The sequence below is a fragment of the Lontra canadensis genome, unplaced genomic scaffold, assembly GCF_010015895.1.
Source record: "Lontra canadensis isolate GAN:19392208 unplaced genomic scaffold, GSC_riverotter_1.0 scaffold1, whole genome shotgun sequence".
NCBI classification, from domain to species: domain Eukaryota; kingdom Metazoa; phylum Chordata; class Mammalia; order Carnivora; family Mustelidae; genus Lontra; species Lontra canadensis.
The window spans coordinates 63,202,000-63,224,480 of NW_022630995.1; the positions used below are offsets into that span (position 1 = coordinate 63,202,000).

At 52.6% G+C, this 22,481-nt stretch overlaps 1 protein-coding gene across 1 annotated transcript in view; it reads right to left on the reverse strand.

The window, feature by feature from the left end:
* MAN2B2 (mannosidase alpha class 2B member 2) overlaps positions 1-20,040 on the reverse strand; it is a 31,977-nt gene extending 11,937 nt beyond the window's left edge. Inside the window, exons 1-11 of the mRNA XM_032852654.1 lie at positions 19,903-20,040; positions 18,016-18,162; positions 12,169-12,274; positions 9,219-9,391; positions 8,356-8,444; positions 6,733-6,910; positions 5,218-5,416; positions 3,685-3,875; positions 2,632-2,770; positions 2,125-2,258; positions 258-532 (exon numbers count right to left, since the gene is read on the reverse strand). Coding sequence (XP_032708545.1) covers positions 258-532; positions 2,125-2,258; positions 2,632-2,770; positions 3,685-3,875; positions 5,218-5,416; positions 6,733-6,910; positions 8,356-8,444; positions 9,219-9,391; positions 12,169-12,274; positions 18,016-18,162; positions 19,903-20,040 — 1,769 coding nt within the window. The remainder of the gene's footprint in view (positions 1-257; positions 533-2,124; positions 2,259-2,631; positions 2,771-3,684; positions 3,876-5,217; positions 5,417-6,732; positions 6,911-8,355; positions 8,445-9,218; positions 9,392-12,168; positions 12,275-18,015; positions 18,163-19,902) is intronic.
* Between the last annotated feature and the right edge of the window lie 2,441 nt (positions 20,041-22,481).

The following is a 22,481-nucleotide window of genomic DNA, read 5'->3' on the forward strand; positions in this document are numbered from 1 at the left end:
AATATTATATGTTCTCTTTGAGTGAGGTTTCACATCCACTTTGTGGATCAACAGTCCTGGAATGATAAAATTCATGCAGAGTTTTCCTGTAGTGGTCTAGTTTCACAGTTGCAGAAATAAGGCTGGTAACACAGGAAGGGCCTTCACCACCTTCTGATGATTCCCCTAGCAGGTGAGTACACAGGCAGGTGGGGGAATGATAAGCCCAGGTCTCAGCACACACTTCTGTCTCAGAGTCAGCAATGGCTGTGCCTCACCTCTCCAAGATGCTGTGCATGAGGTTAGTGTCCGCGTCCAGGAACACAGTGTAACAGTCATTCTCCACAGAAATTAGGTGCCTACCCCCTGGACCGGCATGTGTCTCTGGCTTGCGGGCAAAGCTGGAGGTTTTAGTCAGACTGGCACCCAACTGCTTGGTGTCTTCTTGAGTCCTCTGGGCACGCCTGATACTGTAGTGTCGGTAACTGAGGCCCGGGATTGTGGTCAGCACATGCAAGTCATAAGCAGTTTGCCTCTCTTTTGATTCCTGGACCTGCAAGGCCAAGAGAAGAAAACAAAATGGTGAGTATCAGGGCAGGAGGACCCTCAGTGTCCTCAGTCTACTGTGACTTGCACACCTCCTCATGGGGTGCTCACTACCCTCGGACAGCAGGGTCTTTCCATCACTGGACTGTGCTGAGTTCCCTTTAGGGATTCTCCCTGTTCACAAGGATCCTGCCCCAGCCCCCACCTTCCTCCCCGGCCTCCCTCACTCCTCAGACTCCAGCACCAGACACTGCCCTCACTTCCGAGCACCCCTGCTGTTTCTTACCTCGGAGCCTTTGCTCATGCTATTCCCCCCCCTAGAGAGCCTTCTCTCTGAAGTCCCTTATTTCACACCCTCCAATTTCCCCAGGGGATATTTTTCTGTTCACCCCACCATCTTTCCCACCCCGTGTCACCTGACATCCGAGGGGGAGGGATGGAGAAGGACACTGGGCACACTCAGCCAAGTCCCTCACTCTCCAGGGGAAGAATGCAGCATCTGAGCCCCCATGGGAAGCTCAGGAGCCCTATCAGCAACCCCAGGATGGCTGCACACACCATCCCACCCAGGCTTTGTGGGACATACATACCCTGTCCCTGCCCCACCTTCCAGCTCTATCAATCTTCCTCGTCGGAACACAACCATCTGTCATATTCCACACATTCTTAATTGGTTTCCTGCCTGTTCCCCAGGGTGAGAATATGAGTCCTCTGTGCACAGGGACTTCATGGGCTTGGTTATTAAGGAAGCCCGGAACCTAGGCCAGAACCTGACACACAATAGGTGTCCAAAATATTTGTTGAGTGCATTTACTCAGAGTGGTGTTGCGTGTGGGTGAAGAAGAGGGTGCTAGGGGTTGGGTCTGCTGAAACCAACACCATCCCATCTCCCTGCCCAGGTCAGATGAACTCCTTCTCCTCCTGCATCAACTAAGGTCCACAACCCTCGCTCCCCAGTTCCTCACTCCACACCACATATGTCCTTTAACTGTCTGACCCGCCCATTCCCCATGGTGATGCTGCTGTCCAGGACCAGAATGTGCCTCCGGGAGTGTTTGCTGAGTGGCTGATGTCAGCACCTCCTGCATGTCCGCAGGGAAACCCTGGCACTGGGGGACAGGCAGGGTCCCTCAGCCCCTCAGCTGGCTCCAGGCAGTAGAAGGAAATGAGGGCAGACCACACACTGGTGTCTGGGTGTGTGGACACAGGCACCTGGGCCAGCCTAGAGCATCAGCACCTCCACAAGTCTGAAGACTCCTGAGGGCCTTTCCACAGAAAGTGGATGTTTACATGAGAACACAAATATGCCCCATGTGGGGGGCTTGAGGAGAAGCCTCCCAACCAGGTCAGGCCACCCAGGAGACCCTCCAGGGAGGAGACAGTGCTGGGACTTCTGGGCACTTCAGATGCTCACAGACCAGTGAGTGTCCCCTTGTGGATCCCACTGACCTTACTGGATAAGTGTCCCAAAAGGTGTCCTCTAGGTGTGGCCCCCATGGTCATGTGTTCATGTGAACTGCTCCCACTTCAGGAAGTGCCGTACTGGAACAGGTGTCAGTAACAGCAAGTGTGCCCCTCTGCACACCGTCAGGGCCATACCTGTGCAGCCACCAGCTGGCCGGACTCATCTGTGACGCTGACCCTGGAGAAGCCCACAGTCAGGGTAACAAGGGTGGTGACCGTCCAGGCCAGGGGGTTGTAGACCACGGCAACGTGTCCCCTAGCTTCTGAGTCTGCACACAGAGAACCGCCCTTACGTGTTGCCACTGGACTCACCCAACACACCTGAGGGCCGATGGCTACATGGGAAACTGAGGCAGGAGAGACACGTTCCTGCAGAGCTGCCAGTGAAGCTGACTATAGGACCAGTGGGCTAGTGTGCTCCTATACCCAGCAGGCCCCGTACTCTGCTCAGGGTGCTGTGTCCTGTCCCCAGGAAGGGGAAAGTGGAAGGGATCACACAAAGGCTCAGGGCCGCACAAGGAATGTGGTTACAGAGTCTGAGGCTTGGGTTCTAGTCCTCTCTGTGACCCCCAGCTCTCTGCTCAGAAGGGTTCTGAGCCCCTTCCCAGACATGCAGTGCCATCCCACAGGGACCTCACTTACCTGAGTACGCCGGGGTCCTGTCCTGGACAATGGAGACCATCAGTTCGTGCACACCCTGCATCCCTGACCTCAGATTCTTCACGTACATGTCTCTCACCTTGGGGGTCTCAGTCCCAGTGATGGCATGATGGTGCTGCACCTGCGTCCCAACCAGAGTAGGGGAAACTCTGGATCGGGCCTCCCTCTGCAGACCACCTTCTGGGGGCTAGCATTCCTTTCCCTCTCACCAGGTGCTAGTGGAGCAGATGAGTGTCCCTACCACATTCCAGACTAGGAAACTGAGGCCCCAAGACTGATGACCTTATAGAAACCCACTGAGTCCCCTAGCTTGGGCAGAAAACAGACATCTGCAAGGGACCTGCCCCAGCTTCATCTCCGCTGTGCAGTCTGCCTGTGAGTGCCACTGTGATGCTCCAGGCACCCTCCATTCTCTGTACTGAAGTGGGTGTGGGATGAGCTTGTCTTCCTCAAAGGGAGACTGAGGCCCCACCAGTTAAAGCCACTGATCTCACCCACGCCAATGGACTCAAGTCTATCCATTCCACCCCCAACACAGTGGCACGTTCTGTCAGTTTTCCCATCTGAACAGTGGGGACACATGGAGACAGAGTGTTGGGAACAATTTGCTGTGGGGCAGCCACCGTGCCAAGCAGCTCATGTACATTCTCACATTCAGTTGCCCCAGCATCCTGGGGTGGGCATGAGCTTCTCAGCGTACAGGGAGGGAATTAGGGTTCAGAGAGGAAAGTCCTGAGCCTGAGGACACACAGTGGAGCAGGACTGAATCCATGCAGGACTGTAGAACACTAATGCTGCTTCTCTTTGCCCTTTGCCCTCTGGGTAAATTTGGCTAAAGCTTACTGAAGCCACGAACTGAAGGCTGTCGGAGCCTGGTTCTAGCCTTGGCCCAGGGTCCACCTGCACCTGTCATGGGACCACAGGCCACCTCGGTGTTCTCTTCTGAAACGTGGACCTTTAGTGACCAGGGACTGGGGAAGTGCACTAACCAGAAGGTTTCCAACCTGATCGTGTTGCTGAGAGGGGTGCCGTTACCTCAGAGACAGCCCAGCGGAGCTGCTGGAGCTGCTTCAGGGCCCAGTCCAGGTCCAGGTGCTGGTGGGGAACTGGCCACACAGAGCGTGTGAACATGGACTCCCCAGCATGCAACAGAGCGCTGGCTTGCCTGGCCAGCCCCTTGAGCCTGCTGCGGGATGAGTAAAAGCCGGTCCAAGCCTGATGTGGACCTGGAGAGAAGGGCAGGCAGTTGGCATGAGTCTGCCTGGCCTGGGGGCTTCCTGAGACCAAGTCCCAGGAGAGCTGAGGAAGTTGGGGCCTGGGCTCTGGCTCTGCCTGGGTCACTTATGAGGGCAGCCACAGAGTCTTACTCCAACTAAGCCAGAAATAGCCCAGGGATTCCAGGGAGGGGTTGGGGTAAGTGTGAGTATGTAGTTGGCCTGGACCAGGCCTGGGATGGGGAACCAGAGAGCCCAGGATGCACCTGGGAAACCTGGGACAGCCTATGAGCCTAGGGCCTGGGAGACCTCGAGGGATAGGAGAGCGAGATGGGAGCCAAGTTGGCAGCATCCAGCTGCCATAGGCCCTGAGTGCTGGCATGTGACTCAGGGGCAATGGGGAGTCCAGGACAAGCCTGCCATCACTGGGGTTCCACTGGCCGCCCAGGGAGGTGGGATGGGGGAGAGCTGAGGGATCCCGTGTCTGCTGTGTGGACCTGCACATAGGGAATGACTCCTGACTAAGACTGGGTGGGAGGAGGGGGGCTGGGTGCCTCCTGGTAGCATGGCTGGGTCCCACAGGTGGTTGACTGTCCCTATGGTTCTTGCCTTCTGCCTCCTCCCAGGCTGGGGAATGTCTCCATTACCTGACCTTCTCCCACATGACCTGAACTCACCAGGAAGGGTAGCCCTGTGATCCGGGGAAAGACTACAGGCTGTGTATGCTGTCCACAGCTGTCCACAGCTCCTCCAGCAGGCTGAGTGTCCTGGTCATGCAGGGCACCCTGCAGCCTAAGCTCTAAATCCCCAGTGACTCAGAGCAGAGACCAGGGATCACCGCACCTGTCCACTCTCCACATAAACATTGTCTCTCCTGGAGGGTTGCACCAAATCAAGCTCATTCAGAACACCTGCAGGCCATTGCCCTATCTCCTCCCTCCTCGGTGTAGCCACGCCCACTTCAGCATAGCCGCGCCCACACTCATGTAACCTCCCCTACCTGGACTGTAACCACGCCCTCAAGGATGTAGTTACACTTGAACTGCAAGTGTAACCCCGCCCACATCAATTTGCCCCTCCCACCTCAACTATAACCAAGCTCACAGCCTTGTAGCCCTCCTGGGTGAAGGCAGCCAAGGCCTTGTGGATGTGGAAATAGGAAGCTATGGAGCCCTTCTGTGAGTGTAGTGTCAATCCTAGGATATCTAGGTGGGACAGGATGTGGGGGCGGGTGTGGGGAGCAGGGGCCATCTCGGCCCTAGTGACCCTCAAAAGCTCCACCAGCACGGCAGAGCAGACTCAGTGGGCACCCTCCCCAGCACCAGATCTGCAACCAACCTGCATGGGGTCATACCTGAGGAATAGGGCAGGAAGTCTTGGTGCTCACGGACGTGCCAGGTGACATTGGAAGCTTGCAATGCGCCGAAGTATTTGGCCAGCGTACTGTACTCTACAGAGACGCCGAGTTTGGCTGTATTACTGTTGATGAATTCCAGCAGAGGGTCCATGTTTTCGAACTGCAGCGAGGCATTGAAGAACTGCTTGTCACACCCCTGCATACAGGGACACACACAGCGCAAAACCTTAGAATTCCTCGGCAGTGCCCAGCCCAGGCAGAACCCAGCCCAGCCCTCATCACCTCCATCAGGGGCCCTCCTGGCTCCCTGGCAGAAGCTCCAACCAGCTCCCCAGGGGCATCCCTGCACCCACTTACCTTCCTTCCTCCCTTCTGTCCTTTCTTACTTCCTTCCTTCTTTCCTTCCTCTTTACTTTTTTCACTTTAAAATCTTGTTAGTTTTAAATCGTACTGTACATTACATCTCCAGAGCATGTTTCTTGTATAACTGGAAGTCCGCACCTGAAACCGCCTTGCCCAGAGCCTCCTCCCTCACCCCTCAACTCCAGAGACTGCAAAATTTATCTCTTCATCTATGCTTGATGACTTTAGTACCACATTAAATGAAACCATGCAGTATTGGAATTCTCTGTCTGACTTATTTCTCCCCAGGGCCTTTTTTAAAGATCAACAGTATTACTATCCATCAATATCATTAATTATAACACCTGACAATTATGAGTAACAGGGATAACAACCATCACCCACAATTACAGACCTTCTGTGCCCCTTTCCACAAGCAGTCAAGATGTAAGAAGACAGGCTAGGGAGTGCCCTGCTGGGTCTGAGCATGAATCCCCATCCTAGCTGCCCCACAATCTGGCTGTGCAGCCTCAAGACGATGCCTTGACCTCTCTGGTTCTCAGGTCCCTCATTTCCAAAATGGGATACCAGCCATGCCCACATCCTAGGCCCATGAGGCATAGTAAGTGGATGAGACAAATATATCACATGGAAGTTGCCTGTGCCCTGGGGGAGTTCCATGAACGAGAGCTCTGCAGGTGATGGTGAGGAGGAGAGGCAAAAGGAGGAGGAGGACGTCCATGTCTGACACTGTCATGGGGCATGCCTCCTGTCAGCCCTAGATCAAGCCTGTGAGGCAGGACCTGTCATGATTCCCACTTCAGAGACAAGGAAACTGAGACCCAGGGGGTAAGGCACACAATGACAGAGCAGGGGGCCAGGATTCCCACCTAGGCCTTACATCCCAGCACTGAGATGGGAAGATGAGAAGGAAGGAACGAGGGGAGCTGGGGGCTGGCATGGGCCAGGGGCCGTATTTCAGGTGGGAGAAGCTGTGGGAGTCCCAGGTGTTGGGAGGAGCTGGTGGAAGGGGTGAGGCCATGTGGTGTACAGGGAAGAGACAATGGCCCAGGGCTGATGATGGCAGCCTGGCCTGGCCCCTGAAGAGCCTGGCTGGGTGAGGAGTCCAAAGCTGTGTTGGGGACACTAGGGTGTGGGACCCCGCCTTACCCAGGGCCAGAGGAGATGTGATGTCTGGAACCAGGCAGCCCGTTCTTTCACATTGTCCACAAGAAGATCTACATAGTATTTCATGTTGTTCCAAGTGATGGGTGCAGACTTGGGTTGAAATAGCCTATTGGAGGGAGGCTCCGGGAAGACAGCCGAGCCATCCCAGTAGAAGCCTTCCCTGCAGGGGTGTAAAGAGTTAGCTGACTCCACCTTGAGAAGGGAGGCAGCTTGGGGTCCAGAAGGTCAGGCAGGGTGCAGCCGGACCCAGGCAGCTCAGGGAGTGCAGACCACCACTCAGGCCTCCATCTCCCAGTATTTTTTTTTATCTTTTATTTATTTCAGAGAAAGAGTGAGCCAGAGAGCAAAAGCCAGGGAAGAGGCAGAAGAAAGAGATGCAGACTCCCCACTGAGCAGGGAGCCTGCTGTGAGGCTCCATCGCAGGACCAAGGGATCATGACCTAACCTGAAGGCAGATGCTTCACCAACTGAGCCACCCAGATGCCCTCCTTCTCCCACCTGTGTGATGAGCAGCTCGATGCTGTCCCACAAGAGCACTGCAGACAGATGGGGCTCAAACACACATGTCATGGTTGACCAGCTGTGTATCTTGAACACGGCCCCTTCCCTGGACCCACACTTCCTCATCCAACACATGGAGCCCACAGTCCATGCCTCCCCACTTCCACCCCTGGGGATCTCATGGGATTCCTTTCATTTTGGGATTCTTGGGGCCAATAAGATGACCATCAGACCTGGGTGTAAGGCCCCAAGCAGGGTGAGGCAAGAGAGGCAGTGTGTCCCAGGGTGAATGGTAAGGGAGTGCTGAGTCTCCGTATGGGACATAGAGATAAGTTAGTGTCCTATTTCAAAACTCAGACTTAATGCAAAGCAAATTGTCATGAACAGAATCCCAACATTTCTCTAAGGACAAGGGCAGTATTCTGGATTTTCCCTCTTGCCTCAGGCTCCAGTTTGGTCCACATGGCAGAGAATCCAAGATCGACCCTGCGGGTCTGGATGCCCCCATTAGGGTCCTCCCTGCCTTACTCTGGGCTGCACAAGGTATCATAGGGTGGACCCTGGACCAGCCGCCAGGAGCCGCCACTTGGATCCTCTCAGCCTGTCTCCTCATCCATAAAATGTCCTGATGGTTGTCATGAAGGACAAAGGAAAGACATCAGTAGAAAACACTGGGCTCAGGCCTGGCACAGAATGAGGCCTGACAACCAGGAATGACTGGTCCTGAAGTCCGTGTCTGGCATCCTTCTCACCATCTGCCCTTCACCTTGCCCACTAATCTCTCCTGTTCCAGGACCGGCAAGCCTGTTGCCCACAGCCTCCCAGGTATAAAGGGCCAGAGCGGGTTGAACCCAGGCCCTCCTACCTCCAAGAGCCCACAGGCTGGCTGCTCCAACGATGTGGAGACCTTGGAGCCGGCCACCCGAACCACCCAGACCCCGACACAGCTGACCATGGGGCCAAGGCTAAGCGGCCCTGCCTTGGTTTCTCCTTCTGTAAGCTGGAGCGCTCAGAGCATCTGCCAAGGGGGTGGATGGAGTGGGCAGTGTCTGTGGTAATACAGGGAGGGTGCTTAAAACACAGGCTTCCCCAGGAAGTGCTCACGAGCAGTAGCTGTACTGGTCCAAGACGTGCGTGAAGATTTCCTGCTCAGCCGCCAGGGATGGGGACCCTCGCCACACGAACTGTAGACCCTGAAAACTCCAAGAAAACAGAATGAAGGCCCAGGGGCAACACAGCTGCCCTGGTTTCGCCTCCTCCAGCCCCACCTGGGACTCCCTCCAGGGTTCAGGACTCCATCCCCTCTGCGGGCTCCTCTTGACTCCCTCAGACCCCCCACAGCCTCATATGGTGGTGGAAACTGCCCTCCAGAAGGAGCCAGCCTGCTCCTGCTCCCTTCCACCTCCAGCAGCACTGTCTCTGCCAAGGCCCGCTAGAGAAGCTCATTCTGGCTCTGCTTGAATACCTACTGGCACAGGGAGCTGCCTACCTCTCACAAAGCCTGCAGTCTGTTGCTTCATTGCCCTCATGGTTAGAACCCAGGCAGGGTAGCAAAGGAGGGAGAAATCCTGCTTCTATTAAGTACTAGCCAGCGGGATGCTGGGACCACACGCATGTTCCCTGATTCTTCTGTGCCTCAGTTTCTGCGTGGAAGAAATAGGGAGGCCCCACCCAGGCCCAAGCAGCACAGAGTCAGCTGCGGGAGAAGTGGACCAATGCGGGAAGGGAACTCCATGTACGGCATGGCTTGTGGTGGGGCTCAGGACGACGTTGCTTCTCTCACCCACTAGAACCCAAGTCCACCTTCATCTGCTGCGGCCCGTGGCAGCCTGCATTTGTCTCAAACCACTCTTGCCTGAGTCATGCTGGAGAGAATACTCGTTCCTGCAGGGGCGTGGGATCAGACCCTGCACACAGAGGGAAGAAGGCAGCGGCCAGAGGCAGCAGCGCATGTGCTCATGACTCACGTGGTCTTTCTGCATGGCACCCTTCAGGTCATAGTCGATCCGGGAGATGATGTGGGCATGGAAGCCCGCCAGGGCAAATAAGGTTGGGGTCGTGGCAGAGGCACCAAAGGGGTCGACTTGCCAGGAGAACCGTGGCCGGATCCCAAAGGTTTCATATAAGAACCCGTGTCCTTCTGCAAAGAGACCACCACCTTGCTGGTGACAGGAAGGGGCCCCTTGCCACCCGCTCACTCAGCCCCTGCCCTTCCATGGAGCTGGAGTGTCATCTGGGGCTGGGCTGCAGGAGATCCTAACACAGATGAGGCCACACCAGGATCCTCTGATGTCTCCTTTACTCGTTCATGACGTTAGAGTCACCACATGGGCCTGAGCCATTCCAGAGGACCCCAGGCCTGTTGGACAGAGTGATGAACAGAGCAGAGGCCAGGCCAAGTAAGGAGAGGGGAGTGCTGCCAGACGTCAGTGACTGAGAAGGTCGGGGTCTGAGGCACCCAGGAGGGGATGAGGACCAACCAGGGTGTACGGACCTGGCATGGGATTCCAGGCCCTCAGGGACAGCAGGGGGAGGAGGCAGAGGGTGATCAAGAAGCAGAGGAGACCCGGAGGGAGCAGTGGAGGCAAGGGAAGATCTGGGGATTGTGGGTCAGGGATTATGAGGGAGTGGACAATAGCAACTCAGGAAAGAGGGCAGGTAGTACAAAGAAGAGCCCTCTCTATAGACAGGGAGCCAAAGCCAGGCAGACCTGATGGCTGCCTGTTCAGTATCCCCTTCTCCTGCACTCAGAGAATCCTCACTTTGTTCAGGGGGTGCCATCCCAACCCCAAAGGATGAATTGCCATTGGTCTCAGCCACTCGTGGCGAGTTCATTTCCCTCTGTCAGATACTTGTTTTCTCAGCCTGGTTGGAAGCCAGAGTTGGGAATGGACCCCAGTTGGAGCCAAAAAGATGTGTGCCTTAAGCTTGCTTTGTTTTGGGGAAAGATTTCCCACCTTCATTAAAAACAGCAAGTCAGATTGGGTAAAGGAGAGAAGTGAGTTGGGAGAAATCGGAGGGGGAGACGAACCATGAGAGACTGTGTACTCTGAGAAACAAACTGAGGGTTTTGGAAGGGAGGGGTGTGGGATTGGGATAGCATGGTGGTGGGTATTAAGGAGGGCACATATTGCATGGAGGACTGGGTGTGGTGCATAAACAATGAATCTTGGAACACGGGAAAAAAAATTAAGTTAAAAAAAAAAAAAAAACAGCCAGGGGCACCTGGGTGGCTCAGTGGGTTAAAGCCTCTGCCTTCGGCTCAGGTCATGATCCCAAAGTCCTGGAATTGAGTCCCGCATTGGGCTATCTGCTCAGTAGGGAGCCTGCTTCCTCCTCTCTCTCTCTCTCTCTCTGCCTTCCTCTCTGCCTACTTGTGATCACTGTCTGTCAAATAAATAAATAAAATCTTAAAAAAAAAAAAAGACTCAAGTCGCTGCTCCTCAGGTTCCTGGCCCTCTAGCACAAAGCACCCCCGAGCCCCAAATGAAGAGGTGATTACTGAAGGAAGCCGCTAATTATCCCATGGAACTCCTACTTCTTCTAGTCTCAGAAGCCCACCCTCCCTGTCAGCTTCAGCAGGTGCAGAGTCTCTAGGCTAGACCCTGCCTTCCAAGACGCGTGGCTCTCCCTGACCAATGGGCTGTGAGCTCAGTGTTGGAGGCCATTCCCCAGCATCTCTTGAGGGCCCTTGGGGTCACGTGACTGCATCCTGGCCAATGAGACAGGAGAAGGACGTTTGGCCTACACCCCATAGCATCCCTGCAGACCAAAGACAACCTGGGAGTAGGGGCTTGGGACCCGGCCGAGAGCTAGTGGTAGGCAACTCCTGGACCGGAGGGGTCCGGATGGTCACAGGTGTGTCCCCTCCTCCTGGCCAGACCTTTCCCTTCTCTGCACTGCAGCAGTGGCGCCCGGGAGCCTGACCCATGCCGCGCTTTCCCACTCGGGATGCGGTGAATGTGCAGCTCTCGCTCAGGGACCTGCCCTCATTTCACCTCTATGGGGGGTCCCAGCTGGGGAGCTGGCCCCTCAGTGAGTGGAAGGAGGGGACGGCGGCCACGCTCAGCTTTCCCTGGTCACCGAGTGCTGCAGGCAGGTGCCTCTCCCTCCAGAAAAGTGTCGGGTCTCAGACTAAGGTGTGGGTGGGCGGCCCTCAAAGGAGTGTTACGGGGCCCCCTCCATTCCCTTCCTCCCCTGCGGGCAGCCTGCAGTGTCCTGGCATGGCAAAGAGACACCTCAGAGCGAGGAGGAAGGCCCGTGCCTCTGCCCACTGACGTGCTAGAGGACGGGTGGTGATGACAGGGGAGGTGGCAGCGGTTGGGTGGGTGCGGATGGGGCAGTGCGTTCAGGACGCTGGTGGTAATGATGCTGGAAGTGATGATGGTGGTCATCATGATGGTGACATAGGTGGTGTACATGGTGCTGTGGCTGTCATGTAGATGGGGAGAGGGTGTCGATGCAGGTGGTGGCCTGAGTAATGGAGGCAGAGAGGGGGGCCTCACTGGTGCAGGTGGCGCTGTGTGTACTGGTGGGGATGGCGGGGATGGCATCTAACCCTCACTGTTTATCTCCTGGGAGCCATGGGCTCCACTTCGTGTGCCCCAAGGAATTGTCCCAATTTGATCCTCACAAGTACCCTGTGAGGGAGGCTGTGAGTCAAACTCCTTTGGGCCATGAGGAAAGGGAGGCCCAGTGAAGGGACATCCCTTGCCCAGGGTCCTGGGGCTGGGAATGCACAGACACAGGATAGACCCGGGCCATCTGGTCTCGAGACCACGCTCCACACCCCTGCACTCACGTGGCCACAGTGTCCTGCTCAGAGGGAAAGACCAGCCCAGAGCTGGGATTCAGGAACCCAGTCCCAGTGTGTTTGGAGGCCCCAGGATAACCTGAGGTGGGGAAGGGGGACCTAACCTGTGAGCTGCAGAATCTGGTCATCAAAGTGGGTCACAGCCTCGTCATGCATGACCTGGCCCCCGATGACAAACTCTAGGCGTCTTGTGGCCAGGAGATGGCGGACCTTGGTGACAAGGAGAGAGAACAAAGCCAGGTTAGAACCCCAGAGTTGGGCTGGGTCTGTGGGGACATGCCTCCAATGTCTCATGGTGCCTTCCCCCACACCCACATGTGCATTCATTCTGCAAGAGAATCAGGTCAGACCTGCCTCCCAACACCCATGCCAGCACCTGGCCCATGGCTGCCACTTGATCTGTGTTACCACCTGAAACTACCTGTAGCTCTGTCTCTATTTCTGTCTCTACCTCCATATCTACTTCTGTATCTACCTCCTTGTCTACCTTTTCCTCTGTCTCCATGTCTGTATCTATATCTGTTAAATTGTCACTACCTGGATAACTTCAGATGTATCAAAAACTTGCAAAAATTGTGCAAACAGTTCCTGTGGATCCCTTGCCCTGTTTTGTTCGCTGTGAACCTTCTTTACCTATTTGCCGTAGAGCTCCCATATCTCCTTTTAACCTGGTACAGTTTTCTCTAAGCCATTCAGAAGTACCAGTTGGACATAGCATACCTACTCCCTATTCCCTCACTGTGTGTTTTGTCAGTAATTATAGCCATAGTACAATTCTCAAAATTAGGACACTTACCATTAATGCAACACTGTAGCTAATCCAGACTTCATCCAAATGTTCCCAGTTGCTCAATGAATGCCCTGTTAGTGGTATGGGGCTCAGTCCAGGATGGGGCCCAGGCTCCCCTGTCATGTCTCGTAATTGTCCTGTATACCCAACACTTCTTCAAACCCTATGTCCTCTTGCTCGGCTTGATCATTTTGGGGATTACAGGCCAGGGATGTTGGAGAGTGTCCTCCTGCTTGTGTTGCCTCATGACTGGCTGGTATTTTTTATAAACTTTTTAAACCTTAAATTCAAGGGGTGCCTGGGTGGCTCAGTGGGTTAAAGCCTCTGCCTTTAGGTCATGATCCCAGAGTCCTGGGATCGAGCCCTGCATCGGGCTCTCTGTTTGGCAGGGAGCCTGCTTCCTCCTCTCTCTCTGCCTGCCTCTCTGCCTACTTGTGATCTCTGTCTGTCAAATAAATAAACAAAATCTTAAAAAAAAACTTTAAATTCAATTAATTAACATATTATGTATTACTAGGTTCAGAGGTAGAGGTCAGTGATTCATCAATGTTATAAAACACCCAGTGCTCATTACATCACAAGCCCTTCTTAATGCCCATCATTCCATTAACCCATCCCCCACACCCCCTCACCTGAGCAACTCTCACTCAGCTGGTTTCCTATGATTAAGAGTCTTTTATGGTTTGTCTTCTTCTCTGATTTTGTCTTATTTTATTTTTTTCCTCTCTTCCCCATGATCCTCACAAATGGAGTGAGATCATATGATAATTGTCTTTCTCTGACTGATTTATTTCTCTTAGTGTATTACCCTCTAGCTCCACCCACATCGTTGCAAATGGCAAGATTTCATTTTTGATGGCTGGGTAGTATTCCAGTGTGTGTGTGTGTGTGTGTGTGTGTGTGTGTGTGTGTGTGTGTATACACACCACATCTTCTTTATCCATTCATCTATTGATGGACTTCTAGGCTCTTTCCATAGTTTGGCTATTCTGGACATTGCTGCTATAAACATTGGGGTGCACATGCCCCTTTCGATCACTACATTTGTATCTTTAGGGTAAATCCCTAGTAGTGTCAGTGCTGGGTCATAAGGTAGCTCTATTTTCAACTTTTTGAGGAACCTCCATACTGTTTTCCAGAGTGGCTGCACCAGCTTGCATTCCTATCAACAGTGTAGGAGGGTTCCCCTCATCAACACTGTTCCCCTCATCAACATCTGTTGTTTCCTGTCTTATTAATTTTAGCCATTCTGACTGGTGTGAGGTGGTATCTCACTGTGGTTTTGATTTGTATTTCCTGATATCAAGTGATGTTGAGCACTTTTTCATGCATATTGGCCATTTGTATGTCTTCTTTGGAGAAATGTCTGTTCATGTCTTCTGCCCATTTCTTGATTGGATTATTTGTTCTTTGGTTTTAAGTATGATACGTTCAATATAGATTTTGAATACTAGCCTTTATCTGATATGTCATGCAAATATCATCTCTCATTCTCTCAGTTGTCTTTTGGCTTTGTTGACTGTATCCTTTGCTGTGCAAAAGCTTTTTGTCTAAAAAAATAAAAAATAAAAAAATAAAAACTTTTGTCTTGACGATATACCAATAGTTCATTTGTGCCTTTGCTTTCCTTGCTTTTGGAGACGTCTCACAAGAAGTTGCCATGGGTGAGGTTGCAGAAGTTGCTGCCTGTGTTCTCCTCTTTTGTTGGGTTCCTGCCTCACATTTAGAGCTTTCATCTATTTTGAGTCCATTTTTGTGTATGGCATAAGGGAATGGCCCAGTTTCATTCTTCCGCATATGGCTATCCAATTTTCCCAACACCCTTTACTAAAGAGACTGTCTTTCTCCCTTGGATATTATTTCCTGCTTTGTTAAAGTTTAGTTGACCATAGAGTTGAGGGTTCCTTTCTAGGCTATTTTGCTGCATTGATCTATGTGTCTGTTTTTGTGCCAGTACCATACTATCTTGATGATGACACCTCTGTAATAGAGCTTAAAGTCTGGAATTGTGATGCCACTAGCCTCATAGAATGAGTCCAAAAGTTTTCCTTCCATTTCTATTTTTTGAAACACCTTTAGAAGAACAGGTATTAATTGTTCTTTAAATGTTTGGTAGAATTCCCCCAGAAAGCCATTCAGCCCTGGACTCTTGTTTATTGGGAGATTTTTGATGGCTGCTTCAATTTCCTTGCCTATTATGGGTCTGTTCGAGTTTTCTGTTTCTTCCTGTTTCAGTTCTGGTAGTTCATATGTTTCTAGAAATGCATCCATTCCTTCCTGATTGCCTAATTTGTTGGTATATAGTTGTTCATAATATGTTCTTAGAATTGTATTTCTTTGGTGTTGGTTGTGATCTTTCCTCTTCCGTTCATGATTTTATTTATTTGGGTCCTTTCTCTTTTCCTTTTGGTGTGTCTGGCCAGGGATTTATCAATCTTAATTCTTTCAGAGAATCAGCTCCTAGTTTTGTTGATCTGTTCTACTGTTCTTTTGGCTTCTAGTTCATTGATTTCTGCTCTAATCTTTATTAATTCTCTCTTGCTGGGTTTGGGCTTTATTTGGTGTTCTTTCTCCAGCCCCTTTAGGTGTAAGGTTAGCTTCTCTATTTGACAACTTTCTTGTGCTTTGAGAAAGGTCTGTAATGTTATATACTCCCCCCTTAGGACTGCCTTTGTTGCATCTCAAAGTTTTTGTTTTTGCTTTTGTTTCTAAATATTTTATTTATTTATTTATTTGACAGAGACAGAGAGAGCAAGAGAGAGGATATACAAACAGAGGTACTGGGAGAGGGAGAAGCCAGTTTCCCACAGAGGAGGGAGTCTAATGTGGGGCTCTGTCTCAGGACTCTAGGATCATGACCTGAGTCAAAGGCAGATGCTTAATGTCTGAGCCTCCCAGGTGCTCTGCCTCTCAAAGGTTTTGAACAGTTGTGTTTTCATTTTCATTTGTTTCCGTGAATTTTTAAAAATTCTTCTTTAATTTCTTGGTTGACCCCTTCATTCTTTACTTGGATGCTCTTTACCCCCCATGTTTTTGAATTCTTTCCTTCTCCTCTCCATCTCCCCATGTCTTCCGTGTTATTCCTTATGCTCCACAAATAAGTGAAACCATATGATAATTGACTTTCTCTGCTTGACTTATTTCACTCAACATAATCTCTTCCAGTCCCTTCCATGTTGATACAAAAGTTGGGTATTCCTTCCAAATTTCCTCTTGAGAGTGAGTTCCTGTTTCAAACCATTGTGGTCTGAACATTCACAAGGGATGATTCCATTCTTTTGGTACCAGTTGAGACCAGATTTGTGACCCTGTATGTGATCTATTCTAGGGATTGTTCCAGGTGCAGTTCAGAAGAATGTGTATTCTCTTGCTGTAGGATGGAAGTCTCTGGATGTATCTGTGAAGTTCATCGGATCCAGTGGATCATTCAAGGACCTTGTTTCCTTGCTAATCTTAGATGATCTGCCCATTGCAGTGAGGGAGGTGTTCAAGTTGCCTATGATTACAGTATTATTATCTATGTGTTTCCTTAATTTTGTTTTAATTGGTTTATATAATTAGCAGCTCCCATGTTTGGGGCATAAATATTTACAATGGTTAGATCTTGTTGGATAGACACTTTAATTATAATATAGTGTCCTTCCTCATCTCTTATTTCAGTCTTTGGTTTAATATCTAATTTGTTGGATATAAGGATTGCCACCCCAGCTTTCTTTTGATGTCTGTTAGCATAATAAATGGCTTTCCACCCTCTCACTTTCAACCTGGAGACGACTTACAGTCTAAAATGAGTCTCTTGCACACAGCATATCAATGGGTCTTGCTTTTTTGGCTGATAACTATTTTTTAAATAAATGAAACAATGGAGGGATGGAGACGTGGGCAGTAGGGAGAGACAGTGGTGGTGAGTCCAGTGCATTCTTTGGAGACTGTAGTTTCCATTTGCTTTCAGGACTGTCAAGGTCTCATGATTATTCACTCCAAGATGACTGAATGCCTCCTGCTGCATACTGTTTTACATGAGCACCTACCACATCCCAGGCACTTTCCAGACACTTGGGGGTTCATGGGAGCAAGTAGAGAAAAGTCCCTGCTTCCAGGGAGCCATGACATGAGTGGTCTGCCCAGGACTCTGCTGGGTCACATCCCTCCTCAAGAATGAGGAGAGACATTTGGGTTTGGGGTGTCTCCCTAGAGGGCAGCCCACCCCTGGACACCTTTAGAGACCCACTTCACTCAGACCTGCCCGGCTCAGTGTCCCACCCATCCAGTATCAGCTCTGTTACCATGGGCCATTTGCCTCCCCTCTCTGAACCAGGACCATCTGTGCAGCATGGAGTAACTATCCCCACCATACACCCTGTTGGGAGGACATGGTGATATGGACTGTAAAAAGTAGAAGCCAGCACCTGGCACTTGGCCAGCACCCACACCATGTAAGGCTCCTTATTATGACTCCACAGCGTGCAGGTTCAAGACACCCCTCAGGTGGGATCCAGTGAAGTCTTCCCTTTAGCTTCTCAGCTTTGCCACTTGGGCAAGTATCTCACCACTCTGTCAGTGACCATTCTGGAGGAAGGTGAACGTCAGGGAGGGGACCAGGTCCACAGTGTCCTCCCAGGTTCACACATCCTGCCTTCATCAGAACCCAGCAGATCTGAGGAGGGGGAGGTCACTCCCATTTACGCAGGCAGGACCTGCAGCTCACAGAATGCACCCCTGCCTGAGGCTGGACTGAGTCCCAGGTTGGCCCCCCCTTGGAGACTGGCTTCCCAGGGCCTCTCTAACGCTGCACCCCATGATGCCTTCTGTGACCCACTTTAAATGCAGGCACTGGGGCACCCTGGGCAGGGTGGTCAGCTGCAAGCCATGGGGCCATGCAGATGGTAGATGAAGCGGGAGGTGGGGTCCAAAGAGACACCATTCCACACAAGATGAATGCAGGGCTGACTTGTTAGAGCACCATCTCACACCAACAGCCACAAAAGCAGATAAAACCAAACCCATTCTTTGGGCTGGGCTGAGCACAAACCAGAGCTAAACAAGTCATGTGAAGTGCCCAGTGCACCTGGCCTGGGACCTTCAGACCACACAGCCCTGGACACAGGGCTTCCCTGCCTGGGCATCCCTCCCTCCCAGAAGCCCCTGCAGACAGCAGTACCTGACGTTTCTGCCTGTCCGAGGCGATGCCATCCCACCACAGCCGGAAGTACTCCTGCTCCACGGCGATGAAGCAGCGATGCGCCTGGAGCATGAGCTCCTGCACCACGGAGGTGTAGACATTGGATGCGTAGGCCTGTAAGCTTTCCTGTGGAGGGGCACCACATCACAATAGCCCCTGTGGAGGATCCCAGAGGCTTGGCCCCAAGGATCCAGTACTACAATCCCCATGACACAGGGTCCCTGGACCCTACAACTCCCTTCGGGCATCTGCCCTGGGCTCTTCTTCTCTTCCTCCTTTGCCACTCCAACAGGGACACACGGGGACTGCTCTGTGCTGGACACACAGTGCCAGCTGGCCCTGAGACAGTGGTATGGCTCTCCCGCCTCTGATGATATCTGCTGTTCTAGGGAGAGAGATGATGTTCCAGACCATGACACAGGATGTGCCCAGGGGACAGGGACGGCTTCCCCAAGGGGCAGCGTAGCTGGCCCTGAGGGTGCAGTAGGGAGGCAGCCCAGTGAAGTCATGGGGTGACAGGGAGGAGGTCCAGGGACCCCACGGGGCCTGCCTGGGCTGAGATGAGAGGCATTGATGTTGAGAACTGAGACTGAGAGGAGCCACTCCTGGCCCCACGGGTGGTCATGGGCATCTGCTGACCTGCCTCCCCCAGGTTAGAGGCTCCTCGGGACTAGCCCTAGCTGCTTCCTTTATGTGTCTCCAGGCTGGCACAAGGTGGTGCCCAGAGGAGCTCCTTAATGAAATGTAAAGATCCCTGGCAGGGAGGCCTCAGAAAGAGGGGTCATTCCTGGGTTCCCTCAGGCAAAACCCCAACCCTTTCCGGGCTTCAGTTTTCTCTTCTGTAACTGAGGGCACCAAGCATGCTTCCCCACCATTCAGCAATCTCCACAGGAAGCGGAGTGTCCCCCCAGAGGTTGTCCAGTGTGTCCCAGAACTAGACTCCACACGCCTCCCCCAGCATCAGATTCTCTTGCTGAGTCTCTCTCCAGCTGCCCCTCAAAAATGTCCTCAGAAAAGTTACTGTATCCTTAATCCCAGAGAGTGTTTGTTCTCTTCTGGGTTTTCTTCCTGTTTCCACAAAAGAGCTGGAGGTGGCCTTGGTGACAATATGCAGTTGCTTGACCCAGGATCGTGAGCAAATCTCATTCTCTTCCTGCTCCTTTTCCTGCATTCGTTCCTTCTTGCATGCATTCATTCATTCATTCGATCATTCCTCCATTCATTCACTCACTCAACAATAGCTGGTGCACCTCTTCTGTCTGCCAGGGTGGTGAGAACATGCCAGGAAATATAATGTAAGAAGCCCTTGGCCTGTGAAGCTAGCCTTCTGGTGGGGACAAGGGACCAACACCAAGCCCCTACCAAATGTGCATGGAAGGGAGGAGGGGAAGGGAATAAGGGCACACACAGGGATGCCAGGAAGACCCCACCAGAAAATGTTTTTTGTGGAGCCACACACAGGATGGGGGGCTCTAGGACAAGCCGGCTTGTTGAAGGAAGGCCTTCTGGGCAGAGAGAACAGCCCATGCGAAGGGTCGGAGACCTGTGCCATCGTACAGAAGGGGGACATGGGACTCAGAAAGGGAACAGAGTCCACCTGTGGTGCCCCAGTCATGGACTGCAACCATGGCCTGAGTCAGGCCCATGTATCTTCACCTGACTATCCCTAGCATGGATGGGGAAACTGAGGCCATAGACCGGAGCCAAGCAAGTGAGCCTCCCTGGTCTCCAGCAGAGTCAGATCATAACCCAGGTTGCTGCCTTGAGGATGTCAGCCAACACCAGGCTTCAAATCCACCCTGGGATCTAGCAGGGAAAAGGAAGTTGATCTCCAGGGGTTCTGGGGTATGGTGAATGGGCACCTACCTGCACAGTGTAGATCCAGCCCACATCCATGTGACTGTGGGGAACCATGAAGACCCTGATGGGCTCCATGGGCTGGGCCACCAGGAACCGCAGTACCACCAGCTGTGTGAGAATGGGAAGCCAGCCAGGCAGCCCCATCCCAGTGGCTAGTGGGCAGGGGCTACTGCTGGCCATCACTTGCTGTCCACTGGTGACTGGCCCCCTCGCAGAGAACAGTGCTCCCGACCCATGGGGAGGCGGGGACAGGAGCAAGAGGAGTGGCACTCACAGCAGTGTTGTCACCTGAGCCAGAAGAGGGGGTGGCCCTCGGACATCACTATTTGGCGCTCCGCCCCCATCACCAGTGTCTGGGCACTGATGTCAATTTTTTAATTGTTTTATTTAAATTCAATTATTTAACCTATAACGTGTTCACCCAGTGGTCGTCACGTCATGTGCCCACCTTGATGCCCATCACCCAGTTACCCCATCTCTCCACTCACCTCCCCTCCAGCAACCCGCAGTTTGTTCCTAGAGTTTTTGCTAGAGTCTTTTGGGTTGTCTCCCTCTCAGATTTCATTTTCTTTTATTTTTCCAACCCTTCCCCTATGATCCTGTTGGTTTTTTTTTTTTTCTTAAATTCCACATATCAGTGAAATCCCATGGTAATTGTCGTTCTCTGATTGGCTTATTTCGCTTAGGATAAACCAGTGCTGTCCACTTCTCAGCAGACTCCCAAATACCATGTGCCCCAGGGCGGTAGTCACAGTGTGCTCTCCCCTAGAGACTTGTCTGGAGGAAGCCAGCAGCCACATCGTGGGTCACCGCAGCCTTCTGTGCAAGAGACACACAGGGAGGAGCTCTGTCCTGCCCACAGCCAGCACCGGCTCAGCTGCCCCAAGAGCCAGCCACAAGCTAGCCATTCCTCTGGCCCAGCCCCGGTTTCAGGAGTCCATGCTGAGTCCTCACTGTAACCTCAGGAAGGACAGGGAGTGAGAAACATCCTGCTAATCATTCCTGAATGCCTCACCCCAGAAACTTGGGTGCTAATGGGTATTTGAGGCTGCTTGAAGTCCCTCATCCTCAAAACAGTGCTAATCCTCTATCCCAGCGTCCAGTGACCAGGAGCCACCTTGGGGAAGGGATGGAGGAATCCTTTCCATAGGGTCCTGCTGGGCCCTTGCAGCCTCCTTCCTCCCAGGGACGAGCTCTCCTTCCATCAGAGGGTTTGGGGTTTGGAACCTGGGCAAGGGATCCAGATGTGTCATTGGTGTGACTACCCTCAGCTTCTGGACTCAGCGATCCTCATGGCCCCAGAGAGGTCATGCAGATGGTGTGTGGTTCATCTGTCCATCTATTTTCCCACATGAGTGCTGTGTACTATCACCTCCATGGCTTACAGTGGTCCCATGCCATGCCGACCTCCACATGTTCCCATGGATCGACCTAACTTTGCTTCTGATGGTTCCATGCAGTCACCTGGCCTCTTAATTCTGTGTCTGGTGATCCCCCCACCACCCTGAGCTAGCAGCCCACCCAGGTCTGCCATGGTCTCAATCATCAGGGAGGCCTGGAGGGAGCTGCCCATCTCTGAGCTCTCAGTGATGCTGGTGCTTGAGAAATGGGGCCTCTGGAGAGCACTGTCCCTGAAGGGATCTCACCTATAAACACTATCATCCCGAATGCCCATGTCCACCTGTCTGAATCTCTGATCCCTCTTCTTCCCTCTGTCTCGGCATCTCCTCTCCACCCTGAGTGGTCTTAGCCCTCTTTACCCTACTGAGCTGCTTGTGTGAGCCACAGCCCCTGCATGATGGTCCTCACAGCTGCAGCATCATCTCCTGGAACAGCCAACACAAGATCCCTCAGCCTGGACTCCAGCACCGACATGTGTTCGTCAGGCTCTGGAGGCTGGAAGCTGCCAGGGCTGGGGACAAGGTTGGGATGGCCTGTGTGACCCCGTCAGAGCCCCGGCTCTCCCCAACTAGGCGGCTGGCATTGGCTGCCCAGAGAGGCTGCCAAGAAAGAATGGAACTTTCTGGCAACAGAATTGGGTGGGCCCAGCTGCAGGAAGCTATTTCAGTTTCTGGATTCTGTGGCTTCAGTCACTAACAGCACATTGTTGTCAGGAACAAGCCAGGGGGAGACATGTTTTCCCCGCTTCAGTGAGATGCCCCCACACACCACACATTTGAGTCAAAGCTCTGGAAAAAGAACACAGGGTGCCAGCAGCTCCCTGGTGGCAAAGGGAACATGTCCCCAGTGTCACACCTGGGTTCTCTGGCCTGTGACTCCTGATCCAGCCACCGCTGCACACAAAGGTGCCCAGGACTTGTTCTGGGCAATTAGAAAAAGGAACATCCTGAACGTTCTTTGTGGGTCTATAGGGGGTTGTGGACGAGCACCCCGCATCATGGCCTGGTGAATCCTTGTGAGCTCAGTGTTGTCTGTCCTCTGGAGCAGCTGGGACAGGCCTGGAGGCTTAGGTTGTTTCATGGTCAATGTGCCTGGGAGCTGCCTCCAGTGCCAATGACCTCCCTGGCCGTCAGTCTCGACCATGGAATCCTCCTGCCTCCAATCGTCGATAGCTCCCAAAGTCT